We start from the raw sequence: 16,453 nt of genomic DNA, 5'->3' as shown, positions 1-16,453 counted from the left end.
CAAAACTCTGATGATGTTCTTCTTAGACTCTGTGTGGACTTTGTATAAGTGGCATAAGGTTTTAGGGCTTATAACTGTTTAATCCTCCTATTCTTCTACGCACATCTATACAACACGTACAATCTCTTTTATGTGAAGCGAAAAAGGGGGGTAAGAAATAAAGAGTCACGGAAAGAAATGAGAAACGGCCAAACACGGAGAAAAGCCGAACGGATTGAGAAAAAATCCCGAAATTTCTGTTACACTGTAATTCTAAGAAGACGACGGCGTGCAGCAGCAGCAGCTCGATAAATATATTTATATAGTATGGCCGTGCTGTGCTGTGTGTTCCGTGTTTCGTGCACTGTGCGTGCACGAGCGCTTCGGTCTGGGTTTTTTTGTTTGCCTCTGTCTTATTCTTGTGTTTGTATGTGCGTGAGGGCTGAGTGCGCGGGACTACTACGATTCGATGCATTTACCTTGTCTTCTGTTTCGGATCCATACAGCTTATGGCGGATGAGGAACGACGGAGAGCACGACGGTGACGTCGTTCAATAAATACAAAACAATGAAGGGAAAACGAGTATATACAAGAAAAAAAATACAAGTCGATATCTGATGTGCTTTTCCACATTTACCTCGAGTCCTTCCACGATTCTTTTATTCTGTCGGTTTTTCCGTCTAGTTTTATCGTATTACTCGGTTGTATTCGATTTATTTTGTTTTATTTTATTTAGTTTTTTTTACCCAGTTATTTTTAATGAATATTTTTTTTAAACAAATTCGATATAAATAAATCGATATTATTTTTGTTTTTTACTTTTAGTTAATTTTCGACTTGCAATCTGGCAGATGCAAAATGTGGCCATCCCAAATTGCAGACTACAAGTTAGCAAACAACACCTGATGAAACTTAATTTTCTTTTCTTTATTTTTGAGTGTAATAAAATACTAGAAATGCAAGATATAACCTATAAGGGAATAGTTTGTGCACTTCACAACGAACATTCAACTATTTTGGCAGGTATGTTTGTCTTAATTTTGTAAACCTGAGTGGGAATTATTCTGAAGTGTAATAAGCTGGCTGAGGCAGACACAGACATAGCTTTCTTTCTTGTCACAGGCTTAGCTGAGGCCACATGATCGAATCAGAAGAAGACTGGAAAGAAAATGATGAGGGCATTATTTCAGGCATCACAGAGTTTTCTTGTCCAACACCATCCATATATGAACAAGTCACTTGGTGGTTTTCGTTGGTGAACCAACTTTAAAACAGTTAAACACTCATGGTTTTCTTCAATATATTGAGAACTAGGAATTTATTTATTTAGTTTTTTATTTATTTATAAAACTTAATAATAAACCAAATATTATCTGGTTTATTGTTTAAGGCAAAAACACAATATTTAGTTGTTTTTTTAAACTAAATTTCCAACCCCAAAAGTACGACAATTCCATCGGCAACGTGGATAGTTGGAAGAATATAGCGGGAGCAGTTTCTAAAGTCCAAACCTTGGCTATGCATACGTGTCACGCTAGAATATCGACTCGGCATATTCCCGCGTCGACAAGTCGAATGTTTGTTTGCGCTCTGCAACTGTGAAAACGAACGCAGTCGGGTGAGGAAGTTTTTGTATTTAGCCAGTCGGCACAGCACACAATTCTCTCTGTATACGCAACCAACAGAAAACACACAAGGCATCAACGCGTCCGTCCAAGAAGAATGAGCGGGCCACTACATCAATCTCGAATAGATATGGAAGTCATAAGTTGTCAACGCGGGAATACAATTCCAGTTCTAGCCCCCGCGTAATAACACACGGTGGTTGAATCGAGGGGGTTGAATGGTAACTAGGTTACGTGAATACATACCTGGACTATATAGGAACGAGTTCTTCTGGTTATGTACCGCAGTTTCGTCGGGATTATTATACCAATAAACATGTAGCTCATGCTCTAGCCAAGTTACAGGGCTTGCGGCTTGAGCGTAGGCACTAAAATGACATCTCTTTTCAAAGTAATCACGCAATATCGCAAGTCCGCCTAGTAGTTATTCAACGGCATCATGCTAATGTAGGCCTACTGCGTTACTAGATTCGTCTAACCCGTCGTCCGTGTTGGCTCCGTATAATATGTACCCGCAGGGAGAAAGGAATGACCACGAATTGTAAAAATATCTATGTAATTACATAAACACATATAAGAACACAGTGAAGGGGGTTGGTGAGTGCGCCGAGTCCTTAGCCACACGAAAAAGAAACGGGAAAAAAAAAATAAAATAAAAAGAACACGCGGCGGCGGCTTTCACGACGACATTGAGGGTGGCGAGGGTGTTTTGGGGTTGCCTAGGCAACGGACGACAGGGCCCGTGTCATTCGACACTGTCCAACTGGCTGCACGAGCAGCGCTGAACTGCAGTGTCTGACGGAACTGACTACTGACTGGAACGGGGTGCGGTGCCCAACGATGTTTTTGCTACGTTAATTTGCGTCATATCCATTGTTATAGTTGCGTCGTTATTTAGTGTGTATCGTGTGTGAAGAAGATCCCGACCGAAATCTACTAGGCGTCCGATATGGGCAACTGCAAGGGAAAAGCAAACGATCCACTCAACAAACAGAACAGCTCGGCTTTCGATCGAGTGACATCTCGCACTTCCACCGACGATGATTGCCTCCTCTACCAACTGGCCGATTATCAAAAAGGTACGATTGTACTAATATTGTTCCATATTTCCAGGTCTGTACAAAGTGTTGAAATGTTGATATCCATAAGGGGGCGATCTCATCCGATACTTCACCAAAGAAGGACCCCGTGCCACAGAAGAGCTTCTCAAAGAACAAATTCCGCTGTTACTTTACCGCAAAGGAGAGGGGCAAATAGTCAGGAGATCCGACTACCTCAAATGGAAGTACCGCAACAAACGACACGTCAGTTATAACCGATTATTTCCCAAATTGTAGTAGAATGGTCGATTGACTGCGGACCCTATCGGCTTTTTTATTTTGGATGATTATAGGTGGGCGTACCGGTCAGCGAAGACGTACCCGGATGGATGGACCATCTCGCCTGTTGGAACTTTGATTACCGCGGCTCATTGGGCGAGTCCCTCTTGCATGTCCTCATCGTCTGCAACACGTCGATCCACTGCAAACTGGCCAAACTGCTCATCGTCCTGTTCCCGAATTTGGCGCTGGATGTCGTCGAGGGAAATGAGTTTAGAGGTTTGATTGAAGACGACTTGAAGATAAATAATTAAGTGGGTTGATTAATTTTTATCGATCTGACGCATCCATACTCTTGGCATCTCTAACGTATGCACAGGAGCCAGTGCCCTCCACTTGGCCATCGCCTACGACAGTTTAGAAGTAATCAAATTGTTAGTGGAAGCTGGTGCCGTCGTCGAACAACGTGCCGTAGGTATAAATATTGGGCTGTAAATCATTTCTTTTGTCCTAAATTCCGATCGATTGAATCTGTTTTTTGTTTTTTTGTACATAGGGACGTTCTTCTTGCCTCGTGACCAGCAGAGGGCCCGACCGAGCCGGACCACCGATTACGAAGGCCTGGCTTACTTTGGTGAATACCCCATATCGTGGGCGGCTTGTTGCAACAACGAGGCCGCCTACAATTTGCTGATTGATCGAGGGGCCGATCCCAACAGCCAAGATTCTTTTGGCAATATGGTCCTACACATGGTGGTGGTCTGCAACAAACTGGTATGTATACTACATTATTACCCTAGGCCTAAATTCTAGAACATTTTTATTGTCGTGTAATTTTTAAAAATAAAGGAAATGTACGGTTACGCACTGAGACATCCCCGCATCCAGGCTAAAATGGGCATCGTCAACAATGCCGGCCTAACTCCATTGACACTCTCCTGTCACCTGGGTCGAGCCACCATTTTTCGCGAAATGTTGGAACTAACAGCCAAAGAATTTTGGCGTTATTCCAATATCACCTGCTCGGCTTATCCGCTCAACGCTCTCGACACTATCCTTCCGGACGGGCGCTGCAGTTCGTTTTTCTTATTTTTTCAGTGTCAATTAAATTTTTCTTTAATGGTTTATTTTTTGTTCACAGACATGACTTCCGCCCTTATGATTATCCTGAACGGAACTAAAGAGGAACATTTGGACATGCTGGACGGCGGCATCATTCAGCGGCTATTGGAAGAGAAATGGAAGACGTTCGCCCAGCGACAATTTCTCAAACGTCTTGGCATCCTCTTCTTCCACTTGTTGGTGCTCAGCATCGCAGTGTACACCCGACCCAGACGTGACAGACCGCTCATACCGGACGACTTCGACGCGTTGAACGCCATGGATATCACACGTTTCTGTTTCGAGATTATCACGTGCCTCAGTTGCGTTGGCTACGTCGTCATCCAGCAGATCTCGGAATTGAAGAATGTCGGTCTCAGAGGATTCCTCTACCAACTCGTAAGCATTCCGCATTTACATTTTATTTCCGCATTTCTTTTCATTTGTCCAGTAATCTATCGCCTTGGCACAGTCTAACAATCCGGCCAAGGCTATTTTCCTGGCGTCTAATTTCCTGACGCTGGCTTGCATTCCGTGCCGATTCTATGGTAATCGAGACGCCGAAGAAGCCATCCTTATCTTCGCCTTGCCATCCGCCTGGTTCTTTCTCATGTTTTTCGCCGGAGCTATTCGACTGACTGGTCCATTCGTCACGATGATTTATAGCATGATCACTGGTGACATGCTCACCTTCGCCATTATTTATTCCATCATGCTTCTGGCCTTCTCTCAGGCCTTCTTCTTCCTCCATCGCGGACATCCCGATAAGACTCTGTTTAGTAACTTTTTATCCACCTGGATGGGCCTATTTCACTGGACTCTTGGCGACTACAATGTAAGAATATTGATAGGCATTTTAAGGTGTATAAAATGATTTCTCTTTTTGATTTTAATTTTAGTACAACTCACTGCAAGACACGGTTTACCCGGCTGTGACAACCACCGTGTTTGTCATTTTCATGATTATGGTTCCGATATTGCTGTTGAACATGTTGATCGCTATGATGGGTAACACCTACGCCCTGGTCATTCAGCAGAGTGAGAAAGAATGGGTGAAACAATGGGCGAAGATCGTCATTGCCCTGGAAAGAGCCGTCAACCAAATGAACTGCAAAGAGTATTTGGTGACGTACAGCATTAAAGTGTCGGGCGGGAGTGACGGTAGCGACGGGTCACCGCCCCAAGAAGAAGTACGAGGTGTCATGGTCATTAAAAGTAAAAGTTCCTTCTCAATTGTTTTCCAACTGAACGCACTTTAATTACCCTTTTGTTTTCATCAGGTAAGAATAAAACAAGAGCTCGACAGAGGAAAGGTGCACTCAATAATTGGAAGGTATGTTATATCGTATAGAGTTATACTCATGATTCATTTGAATAAACTTTTATTTTTTATAATGCAGAGAGTGGGTAAAAGGACGATCAAGGAGCTTAAGCGTCGAGGTATTACGGGCGATCAATTGCGCCGTCAAATCTGGGAGCCTAAAACGCCATCAACTACCTCCATCAACGCCAGGTATAATTTGAATTTCATTATTGATTGCATGTCAAAATAACAGACGATATATTGATTTTATGCAGTCCGTGCGTCACTCCTATACCTTGTCCACCATCAGCTGCTATGCTCCTAATGGACGGCATGAACGGCGGGGGTGGTCTGGGAGTCGATGCATTTACTTTCGGTGCTGCTTTCAATGATATGTCCGGTTTCTCTGGTGGCGGTAGTAATAACACCTCGGCTCCACCACCGAGTAAGTCGTCCAACACCTAATTTTCTGAGATACACAATTTTTAATCCTATTTATTGATTCCTCGTGACCAGTCAATCAAGAAGCATTGAATGCAGCTCTCCTCAACAAGCTGTCACTCAACTTGCCTTTCGAAGATGTTTTCGAGTCTACCTGTACGGCTCCAGTAGCTGCTATGTCGCCATCAGTTCCGATTCAAGCTCCAGCTCCAGCTCCAATTCAAGTTCCAGCTCCAATTCAAGTTCCAGCTCCAGTTCCAGCTCCAGTTCCAGCTCCAATTCCAGCTCCAGTTCCAGCTCCAGTTCCAGCAGTTCCAACTCCAATTCCAGCAGTTCCAACTCCGATTCAAGTCCCGGCTCCAGTTCAAGTTCCAGCTCCAATTCAAGTTCCAGCTCCAATTCAAGTTCCAACTCCAATTCAAGTTCCAACTCCAATTCCAGCAGTTCCAACTCCAATTCAAGTTCCAGCTCCAGTTCAAGTTCCAGCTTCAGTTCAAGCTTCAGCCCCAGTTCCAGCCGTTCCAGATCCAGTTCTAGCAGTTCCAGTTCCAGCAATTCCAGTTCCAGTTCCAGCAGTTCCAGTTCCAGCAGTTCCAGTTCCAGCAGTTCCAGTTCCAGCAGTTCCAGTTCCAGCAGTTCCAGCAGTTCCAGCAGTTCTAGATCCAGTTCCAGTACTACCTGGTAGTACGCAAATTTTCCCACCCCTTCCTGCTCCAATGTTTCCCAGCAGTACACTCATTTATCCAACGTCACCTTTTGTTACGCCCACTCCACCTACAACAGTGACAGCGTCGACATCAATATTTCCTCCGCTTCCGCCCCTCCCACCACTCCCACTAGACAGCGGCCCGTCTTTTATCGATCAACTGGACAACTCATCGCAATTATCGGATATCGAAAACGAAATCATTGCTCAAACTTTGTTGAGTGCAAATGTCAAACAGAAAAAGTCGGTCGACTCACAGCCGAAGGATTCCCTGCCGCCATTGTTCCGGGCCCGTCTTCTAGATTCTCCAGCACAATCCCTTGAAGGAGAAGTGATCTATGGTGGTGGGGGGTCCATCGAAGGACTGATTTTCCCTTGTACCATTCCGCTTACTGCTACAATACCCCAGGATTTACCCAGTAGCAGTTTCACCTCCGAGTTTATAAGAACCAAAGCTCCGAACATTTTCCGAGAGGAGAGCATCGATCTCATTGAATTGCGACAGTCGATTGACGAACCCAAAATGGCAGCCGTTGCCGATCCTCAGCCGTTGATTATCATCGACACGGAATTGAAGAAGCCGAAAATTCCTCCGGTCGTCGTCGATGACAAATTGTTGGCTGCCATTCATCGCGATCCTTCCGTCTCAAAGAGCCACAACAAACGCAGTACGAAATCCCGCAGGAAACATCACCAGTTTAGCCGGACGAATGTCGTAGCTCCAATGGAATTTTACCCTGATCCTCCTCAACAGCAGACGGAAGGAATTTATCACATAGAAGAACACATTCCTAGACCACCATCACCTCAACTGGATTTGGTGCCCAGGGGAGCTGAGGCTCCATTATCCGAAAGAGTCACATTAAGTGACGAAGCAGCATCTCTTCAACACCGCTCCTACCTGGCGCGATCCACCACGATCGCCGAAGGAGGAGATCATCACCAAAGGATCCAGAAGCTGAGGAGTTCCAGAAGCACTCCAGGTGATCGATTAATCCAAGTGTCGGACAACGAGTCCCTGGCCAGCAGTTCCAGTGGTAGTGGTGTAGACGAGAGCCTCTACACGGCGACGCGAGTGATGCCCAGGAGTGAGCCGCAGCGGATGAGTTCCACGACCAGCAGCACCAGCACCAGCAGTGGATCATCAGCACAAGCTCTTGCGCCATTCGCCATGCCAACTAAAGAAGAGGAGCCATCACCTTTTGTGGCGGCGGATCCAGTCGTCGTTTTCCACATTAGCGGGTCGAATTCCAACGACGGGACAACGCCGCCTGGTCGACTTCCGTCCAGTCCCATGTTGAGCACGAAATTGATGAAAAGTACCAACAACCAGAGGCCGAAAGATCGTCACACGTCGAAAATGGCGTCAATGACAACGGTCAGCAAAGTCAAAAGGTACAATGTGATGACGGCCTCAAAAGGAAATCGGAATCGATCGCCAATGCGTCGTGAGAGTTCCGAACACGGACTCTCTTCCACCTCATCGCGGATAGACCAGGCCAAAGCGGATCACTTTCGATCACCAGCGTCGCCTGCCGTAATGAATTTGGGCAACCTGCTGGGTGGCGGCGACACGGAACCTCCCGGTCCCGATGACATCATTGGCGACATTTAATTGTTCAAAGTGAAAACGTCAATTATTCTAATAACTTACCCGGTTTTATTCCTCTTTGTCTTCATTATTCATTTAAATTTCTATAATCATTGCCCATCATCAGTTTTATATTCCATTTCTGTTACACTCTGAACTTGTAAGAAAACCTTTGATATTTTCGGTCTCTCTTTTATTGATTTAAATTAATACCCCATAGATCCAAGATCAATTGGAAAATAGTAGAAAATGAATTTCGGATAAATTTATGGAATCGATTTCCGAAATCGATTCCTGTCCATCCTGTGTTAGGATAGTATAGACCTATAAGGAAATCCTAATATACTCCCACTTACCGTTTATGACACGCAACCTCCTTCTATTCAATCTTGTTGACATAATAACTATTACGACTAATTAAACTGTATATTCACTTGTTCGTATTCTTCACTCAGCCCATCTCAGCCAATTATCTCAAACATTATTTCCTCTCAGCACAGTGTGAAAAAACCGCTCTGAAAGTTTTGATGATTGTTTTTAATTTTTTTTATAGGGGGGGGGGGGGCCGGGGGTCGATTTTAATATCGATATCTTAAACATCATTGTCAAATTTGAATATTAGTGCCGTCTGCTTTCTTTTTACTTCCAAGTTTTGAAGAAGGTTAAAGAGACAAAGTTAAAGATTACATAGCAAACGGAACGTTTGAAAAACGTGGCATAGTAACTGAAGTTAATACAGTAGATCATGAAAATGGCTTCAATCAAATAGGGCAACAAATCAAATTACAAAATTGTGATCGTCTTGTGAACTCTGGAGTCGCGACCCTGCATGCTCTCCACTTTATCTGCTGTTTGAGAGGAGTAAATCAAACTAAGAATGCAAAAAGAATGATTATGGGAGGTAAAATATACAAGAAACCTGTTTCATTTTTGTGAAATGTTATTTCCTGATTTGCATTTATCGGTAAGCCCCCTGTAGATGCATTGCAGTTTATTTGCACGTAACATTTTTGCAGATTTGAGGCCTGATCCAGCCACCATATCCACAAGATATGCCAGTTTTGCTTGTGTTGGTCACTCATTAACCTGTCAACAACAGCAATCTCAGTATCACTTGGGTAATGATTTTCATTACTTTTATTTTATAACCTGCTTGACATCATATTAATGATGCATGACTTGCATAAATGCAGTAGGCCTACATTCCATGTAAACCTTAAATTTTCCTGTTTATTCAATGATTATGGTTTAAACATGTTGTATTTTTATTTTTTCCTTCCTCATGGTTTCTGTAAATATTTATCGTAACCATTTTTTATCTTTTGTTTAGATAAACAGCATCCAGCATCTGTTCGATTGGAGAAACTGCCGATATCGGTCGAGTTCTTCCCCTTTATTTAAATTCCCTCTGCCCTACACTCATGTGAAGGGGGTATAATAATAATTCACAAGGAGTCATCAAGGACCCCATTTATTTATTTATATCCTGTCTGGCGTATTCGGTTCTTTCAACTTCACCTGCGGGTGGAGCACCTTGTGGTTTGAGGATGCCTGGCCGTAATTCCCAGGGTTAAAGGTAGGAAAAATTGATCTTTTTATCTTCTTTTTCTTGAATATCTTCTCCTTTTTTAACTATTTGGTGGCATTGACTAAAAATCGTACGGAGATTATTTCTGAGCTATATGGTTCACTGCTTTCACTTGCCGTTTTTGTTTACCCAGTTTAGGGTTCATAACCCATTTGTAGAACGGCTTCAGATCAGGCCCGGTTTTGTATCTGACAACTTTGTCTGTGGGTAAAAAATCAAATTCAAAAATATTTTAGCTTAAAAAACTTCAAGCAAAATGCAACTAGAGGGATCTACCGCCTCAGCGGCATCTCTTAAGAAAATTTTGTTTTTCTTATGTTCGAAAACAATCTCGCGCATTCCCTCGTTTGCCGCTTCGTTCCGAGCTTGCCGAAATCTAACACGGAGACGGTTGGCATGTCAAGTATTTATTGCGTTCACAAAGAATCCATTAGGCCATACAAAATCAAAGCACAAAGATTTCAATCCAGACTAAAGGGTAAAAGTAAACCATGGCGAAACTCCTTTCCATTCCGACTGTGACTTTCTTTCAATTTCGGATTAGCCAGACCTAAAAATAAAAATAAACTCAATAAAGTTTGTGTTACATCATTTAAATGAGAAACGATATTACCAAACATTCATGCAACGATTCAGTTTAGAATTAAATTTTTGGCCATTGCCACATTTTCTCAAACCGAGGACCCCTATAGCTTCTAAGGAATTTAAATGTCTATCCGGAAGTCTCATGGTGTTAGAACCACCAATTGAGCTCGTTAACAGAACGAAAATAATGGCAAATTTCAGAATGATGTGCAACTGCATTCTTGTTCTACTGATTGACGCGGAGTAACTTGTTACATTAGTAGAGTACGGTACAACCCTACTCTAATTGGCCGGAAAGTATAACGCTCGTCTAATGCAAAGCATTAATGAATGTCTACGTGCCGGTTGCAAGTAACCGCACGCTTTATTTGGATGTGGTTTCACAGATTATCAATCTTATCCTTTATCTCCGGATGCGTGTGGTTTTATAATAACAAGCAATCCCGATCCCTTCAACATATATCCGCTCGCAGGCTCGCTCGTTCTCCGATGTCTGATGATGGGTTCGCAGAATACTATAGTGAAGTTGGCAGGCCATATTTTCAGTTTAATTGACACCCTAATTGTTGTGATCAGACAGACTCCATAAATTGAACACCTGTTCATTGCAAACCAACCGAAACTGTTCCAAATTTGTGAAATGTTAGTTATAGACTAGCATTTATCATATAAGCCCCCTGTCGATGCGTGGCAGTTTGTTGGCACTGTAACATTTTCATTTGTGCTGTAAATATTTATCGTAACCCATTTTTTATTGTTTATTTAGATAAACAGCATTCCGTTGGATTGGAGAAACCGCCAATGTCGGTCGAATTATCTATCTCTTCTTCTGATTTCTTGAAATCTTCTCGTGTACACCCATGTCAATCTGGGTGTATTCACGAGGACACCCTTTTTCCTATTCCGCCTGAATTCAACTATTCTGCTGATGGAGCTCTTGTGGATGCCTGGCCGTATTTCCCAGGCTTAAAGGTAGGACACAATTTACCTCTGTTCTTCCTTTTAGACTATTCGGTGCCGTTGGTTATAAATCGTTACATATTCCGGAGTACGATTATTCCTTGATTCCTTGAATTGAGCTTATTGATATCCCTGAGCCGGTGGATTATTTTCTCTTGCCGCTTTTGTTTACTCAGTTCAAAGGGTTCATTTAAATAACTCATTTGTAGAACCACTGCAGATCAGGCCTGTTTTTTTTTTACCTCACAGCTTTTGTCTGTGAGTGAATATTTTAACTTTAAACACTTGAAGCAAAGTGCAACTAGAAAATTGTGTTAGCAAGAGAGACCTGTCGCCACCTCCTCGTACAAAGATTTGATTCCATGACGGAGTTTGATTTTTACTGAAAAATGATTATATTTGGCACCCAGCTCATTGGAAGCGTACAAAATATTCATCATTTTAAAAAAATAACACGAGAAAAGAGTTACTGAATTGAGCTCATATTCAATCTAAAAAATCCGTGCAGCACAAATGTAAAATAATCCACCACAAAAAAAATATAGAAAAACAATCAGGTAACGAATGAAACAACTGATAATTCAAGTGGTAACATTTAACGATAACACATAAGAAAGAAATGTAGTCCTTCCACCGAGCAGCAGTATTATTCGGTCATAATTCGTCGAGAAAATTTAAAAATACAAGCCGTTGGCAAATGGATAAGCATAGGGGTAGTAGGCAGAGTAAGGATAACCAGCGTAAGGCAAATATTGGACAGATTTGGGTGTGGTGATAACTGCCTTGTCGGGCTGGCCATCTTGGTTCAAATCAACACTTTTGTAGACCAAATCGTTGTACAACTGGCCGGGGAAAACGGGAACCTGGCGCTTTTTGCGGTCATTCTTAGCGGGGGTAACAGGAGTAGGCAGGGTAGGGTAGATGAGAGGGAAGGTGTAAGGAAATCCAGCACTGTATGCCAAAGGCTGTGCGGCCGGGAAGAAAGCCGGCAGGGTGTATGGTGCGAGAGATGGATTGAAAAATGAAACAACCTGGCGAGCCTTGCGTTCTAGATCGTTATTCACGGTGGGGTTGCCATTTTCATCAACAGCGGCGGCTGCAGCAGCAGCTTCTTCGTAAAGCTGGAAAAATGTAGCTTTAGCTTCCTGTACTTCAGCCGTATCTTGAACGGGCTCGGGGACTTTCAATTCGACTTCTGGTGCGGCTGCAACAGCAACAAGTGTATCAGCAACTGGGGCATCAGCTACTTTGGTCTCTTCAGCCACTGGAGCGGTTTCAACAACAGGAGCGACTTCGACGGTGACATCAGCTACTGGGGCGGCTTCAACGACTGGGGCAGCCTCTACAGCGGGGACATCAGCAATCGGAGCGACTTCAGCGACGGGGGCGACCTCGGCTACCGGAGCGACCTCGACGACTGGGGCGACTTCAGCGACTGGGGTATCAGCTACTTTGGTTTCTTCAACAACCGGAGCAACGTCAGGTTGACCATCCTTGTTCTGATCTACGCTTTTCCATTGGAAATCATTGCTAAACTCGGGTGTCAATGGCATAGCAACGACATCAGGTTGGCCGTCCTTGTTGAGATCGACGCTTTTCCATTTCAAATCATCGGTCAACTCGAGCGACAATGGAGCAGCAGAGACACAAACCAAGATAGCGCAAAAGATCTATAACAGATAGATAGCACATAATCATTCCGTCGTTTCGTTTTCTTTCAATTTAATTCTAGAAATTAGGCAGAGTAGACAAAGACTTACCAAAACTTTCATGGCGATGTTGGTTGTTGAACGACAAGACGAAGCTTCGATGAGCAAGTGATGAGCTGGATTCTCCATCGTCCTTTTATATGCGATCAAAGTTTAGCCAAAGGCGAGAAGCGAATAAAAGACTTAATTTTTTTAGGAAAAGTTCCAAAGGTGCTTTCCTTTAATTCTCATCTCCATTTTCGTATGTTGATTTCGCTGTTTGACGCTTGATAGCAGCTAGAGAAGAATATCCTTGAAATCTATATGACATACAATCGCATTCAATGTGTACACACTTCAGTGCTTCCTGCTTCTAGTTATTTCCAAGGACCACGCCCATTTGTTACTGTCACCAAATACATCTTAGATGAAGTCGGAAAGACTTTGTAAACTCATCTGGGGAAACACGCTATAGGCCTGACGTAATTTGAATAGCGTTATATTCGATCGGCCTAAGATAAACAAGAGAACACAAATCCTCTTACTATACGATCAGTTGAACTGCCTAAAATGGTTTGAGGTGAACTCGATACCGCATTAAAGTTACATATAGTTAGAAGTAGTTTCAGAAAAGAAAATGTAACAGCACTGAAGCTCTGATGCACTGCAGCTACATTATAACTTATAAGTTGTGCTCTATATAGTAGGCTCTATCAAAGAAGGAATTAAGTTTGATCAACTTCGTGATGTAGCCAACTATATCCTATCGCGTGAGTTCAAAAACAAAGTTTAACTTAAAAATTTCTTTTCTTTTTAAAGATCAGTGAACTCAGCTTTTTTAATTAGCAAAAGGAAACGTCGAGAAAATGGGTGTGGTGTCTTTGACAACTAGTTTTAGAAACGATATGCCATATACATAAACGTTATCGCCGCTTGAAACTAGTTTTGAAGGTTATCCTATTCCAACTGCAAAACGGAATCTTGACCATGACTTTGGCACGAGTGAGCTTAACTCGTTCCATAAATGGGATAAATAATCGCCACAATCGACTGCCGTGTAAGAAACGAAGATTCCATTTAAGAATATTTGGATGAAAAACAAATCTTTCCAGAATTAGTTCCGTATTAAAATGAAAAGTTCTGAATAAATTTAACAATGATAACATTAAGGTTTGACCAGGGAAACGACAATCGTTTAATTTTCTTCCCGAAGATGACAATGAACACAGCTAAAGGCTAACAGTACAAAGTAACAGGGGTGTGTGAAAGTGAAACGAGAAAACAAAAGATGGTTTAAATACAATATCGATGGCCAAGCATAAAACTTGTTTGCGAAGGTTATCGCGTTTTTTTTTGTTTACCTTAAAGCGGTTATTTGACTGTGAAATCCTAAAGTCATTGCGAAACTCGTATGCTCAATAAAAAATATACCGGTTCTATTTGTTGTGAAGAAAAGATCTAAAAGCACGCGCTGCATATTTCTGATTCGATTTGAATTTTAAAAACATCCAGTTTATTATTATTTTTTTTAAATTTCCGTGTGAAATTAAAATTACTTTGTTGTATGGAAATGAAACAAGAGTTTAGCTATATTAGCTTTGCTTCATGAAATGGTGACATGTTAACCTTTTTTTTTAGAAGGGTTAAGACGCAGCAGGATCAGTAGGTGGTAAAGAGAGAGTGAGAGCCGACCCCATATAGAGTGCTGACACTTTTGACAGAGGATGTATATAGCCTTCTCATGCAGTCAATAGGAACGACGGATAGTATATACACAGTGGTATAATAGATGGGGGGAAATGTCCAGCTGGGCGATATAGTGATGCGGATGGACACGAGGGCTATATATTTTCCATTCCTTTTTGTCAGTTTGCACATCTTTGAAATTTGATCCCGAATCCACAAGCGGTCAGTTAGACTCATAAATGTGCAAACACACACACACACATAATATATATCTGTACGTCAATAACCCATATACTGTAAGCGGAAGTAAGCTATATCCTCCATTGGTGGCAAAGGGGGAATCAAATAAAACAGAAGGAATAAGGCAAATAAGTCGTCTCTATATCTAAATGTGTTATTAGGCCCTAATATCGATCACTCTTGTTTGCTAGCCGTCCCTTTGCGGCGTTTGCAATATCAGTTTACCCTTTTCTCATGGCTATACAGTTAGTTGGTTAGTTAGTTAGTTAAAAGAACAGTGAGCGCGCGAGGGTGTTTTTATTAGGATAGGCATATACACAATGCGCAGTCAATGTCAATAGACTAACGGGTTTGCTCTCGCTCTATTACGGGATCCATTCTTCTTTTGTTGACCCATTCGACTATTGATTCCATCACGAAAATGAGGTTTTCGTAATAAATAGAGAGCCGACGCCCTCGTCACACTCAAATGGCCGATCCATTATTATCTCTTTTATTTTCCTAAATAGCTCTCGATCCTTTTGACTCGGCTGATCGACCGGAAGGCGACAAACTCTTTTACTTTTCCGCTTATTGCGCTATTTTTTTGTTTTTGTAGTACTTTCAACTGTTTTGCAGGCAGGAATGCATACGTACTTTCTGTTGTTCTATACAGTTGGTGTACTTCTTCTTCCGCGTCGGCTGAAAACGTCGGAATCGGAGACTGAAGCTGCGGCTGATGTAAAAGAGACAAAGGGAAAAAAAAGGACAGATGGAACAGGCAAACGTACCGCAAAAGCTTACAACTAAAGAGAACCGATGACCTTTGGACTCTGACGAGTCCGACAAACGGGAAAACATCATATTGCGTTTCGGAACTCGTCGTGCCGTCCTCGGCAGAAAATGCGGAAATGCATAAAAAGCGCGTCACAACACAACTCAAATGGCGTGAGCACTCTACCACACACTCATATTATACATACAGCCGTGGTATATTACAGGACGTGTTTGTACCAGTCTGACTATATAATACAATACCCCTTCGGCTTCCATTTGACTCTCGTATATTTTCCAGCTCCGGTTTGAAAACTTTTCGAAAACATCATGCACGCGCGCTAGTCACCAACCAAACTGGACCGGCTGCTTTTTTTTTAGTTTGGTGACACTTATGTTATTATTTTCTGTGAACTCTTACAACAATGCGAGAACGCCTTTTAATTCAAAACAAATATTCAGAGTGAAATATTGGAAATTGATAGCGCTGAATTTTAACACATTTTCGTGATCAAATATTCAGCGCTTGACAATTTATATGGGTAAACCCTACTTAGTGGGCCTAAGTACTGTGTACGATAATTAATTATGAGTCAATTCTGTAAATTGTTAGTTGTTTATTCCATCACCCCAAAGCGGCTATTTAGCTTTAGGCCTTATATTAGCTCGAAACGTGTGGGGAGTTCTCTCCTTTCTGAGAACAGACAGGGAGGCGGCCATCACGGAGCAAATAAGAAAAAACCCTAAGGAAAACAAAAACAAATGAATAACAAGACAGAAAACATGAAGAAAGAAAGAAAAAAAAGGAGAGAACAGGGTTTTGTGAGACGCTCGATGTTTTCTTCTGTATGTATGTATACAAGGCACGGCAGCAGCACTAAGTGACA

The 16,453-nt window shown here is 42.3% G+C and overlaps 2 protein-coding genes and 1 long non-coding RNA gene across 7 annotated transcripts; 1 reads left to right on the top strand and 2 right to left on the bottom strand.

Moving 5' to 3' along the window:
* Positions 1-864: 864 nt before the first annotated feature.
* LOC124340638 (transient receptor potential cation channel subfamily V member 5-like) lies at positions 865-6,355 on the top strand. The gene is made up of 15 exons (XM_046793226.1): positions 865-1,003; positions 1,103-2,684; positions 2,755-2,909; positions 2,999-3,203; positions 3,304-3,399; positions 3,481-3,698; positions 3,774-3,999; positions 4,066-4,424; positions 4,498-4,860; positions 4,925-5,240; positions 5,306-5,358; positions 5,426-5,538; positions 5,604-5,773; positions 5,845-6,101; positions 6,211-6,355. Exons 2-15 carry the CDS (start codon positions 2,555-2,557, stop codon positions 6,304-6,306), a joined length of 2,757 nt encoding a protein of 918 aa, XP_046649182.1. The 5' UTR covers positions 865-1,003; positions 1,103-2,554; the 3' UTR covers positions 6,307-6,355.
* A 3,690-nt stretch (positions 6,356-10,045) lies between these two features.
* On the bottom strand, positions 10,046-10,636 carry LOC124340687. The gene is made up of 2 exons (XR_006918162.1): positions 10,268-10,636; positions 10,046-10,204 (listed from the first exon to the last, which is right to left on the bottom strand). It is a non-coding gene; the product is annotated as an uncharacterized LOC124340687 (long non-coding RNA).
* A 1,028-nt stretch (positions 10,637-11,664) lies between these two features.
* On the bottom strand, positions 11,665-13,070 carry LOC124340659. 5 transcript variants are annotated; one of them, XM_046793273.1, is made up of 4 exons: positions 12,960-13,070; positions 12,615-12,869; positions 12,502-12,560; positions 11,665-12,438 (listed from the first exon to the last, which is right to left on the bottom strand). In XM_046793273.1, exons 1-4 carry the CDS (start codon positions 13,035-13,037, stop codon positions 11,874-11,876), a joined length of 957 nt encoding a protein of 318 aa, XP_046649229.1. In that variant the 5' UTR covers positions 13,038-13,070; the 3' UTR covers positions 11,665-11,873. The 5 variants fall into 5 exon arrangements, with proteins under 5 accessions (XP_046649229.1, XP_046649228.1, XP_046649227.1 ...); XM_046793272.1 differs by having other exon boundaries at positions 12,502-12,869; XM_046793271.1 differs by having other exon boundaries at positions 11,665-12,560.
* Between the last annotated feature and the right edge of the window lie 3,383 nt (positions 13,071-16,453).

This window comes from Daphnia pulicaria, chromosome 5 (genome assembly GCF_021234035.1).
Source record: "Daphnia pulicaria isolate SC F1-1A chromosome 5, SC_F0-13Bv2, whole genome shotgun sequence".
In the NCBI taxonomy this organism is placed as follows: domain Eukaryota; kingdom Metazoa; phylum Arthropoda; class Branchiopoda; order Diplostraca; family Daphniidae; genus Daphnia; species Daphnia pulicaria.
Note: the sequence above shows the minus strand (reverse complement) of the source record. Positions and strands in the feature narration are given on the sequence as shown.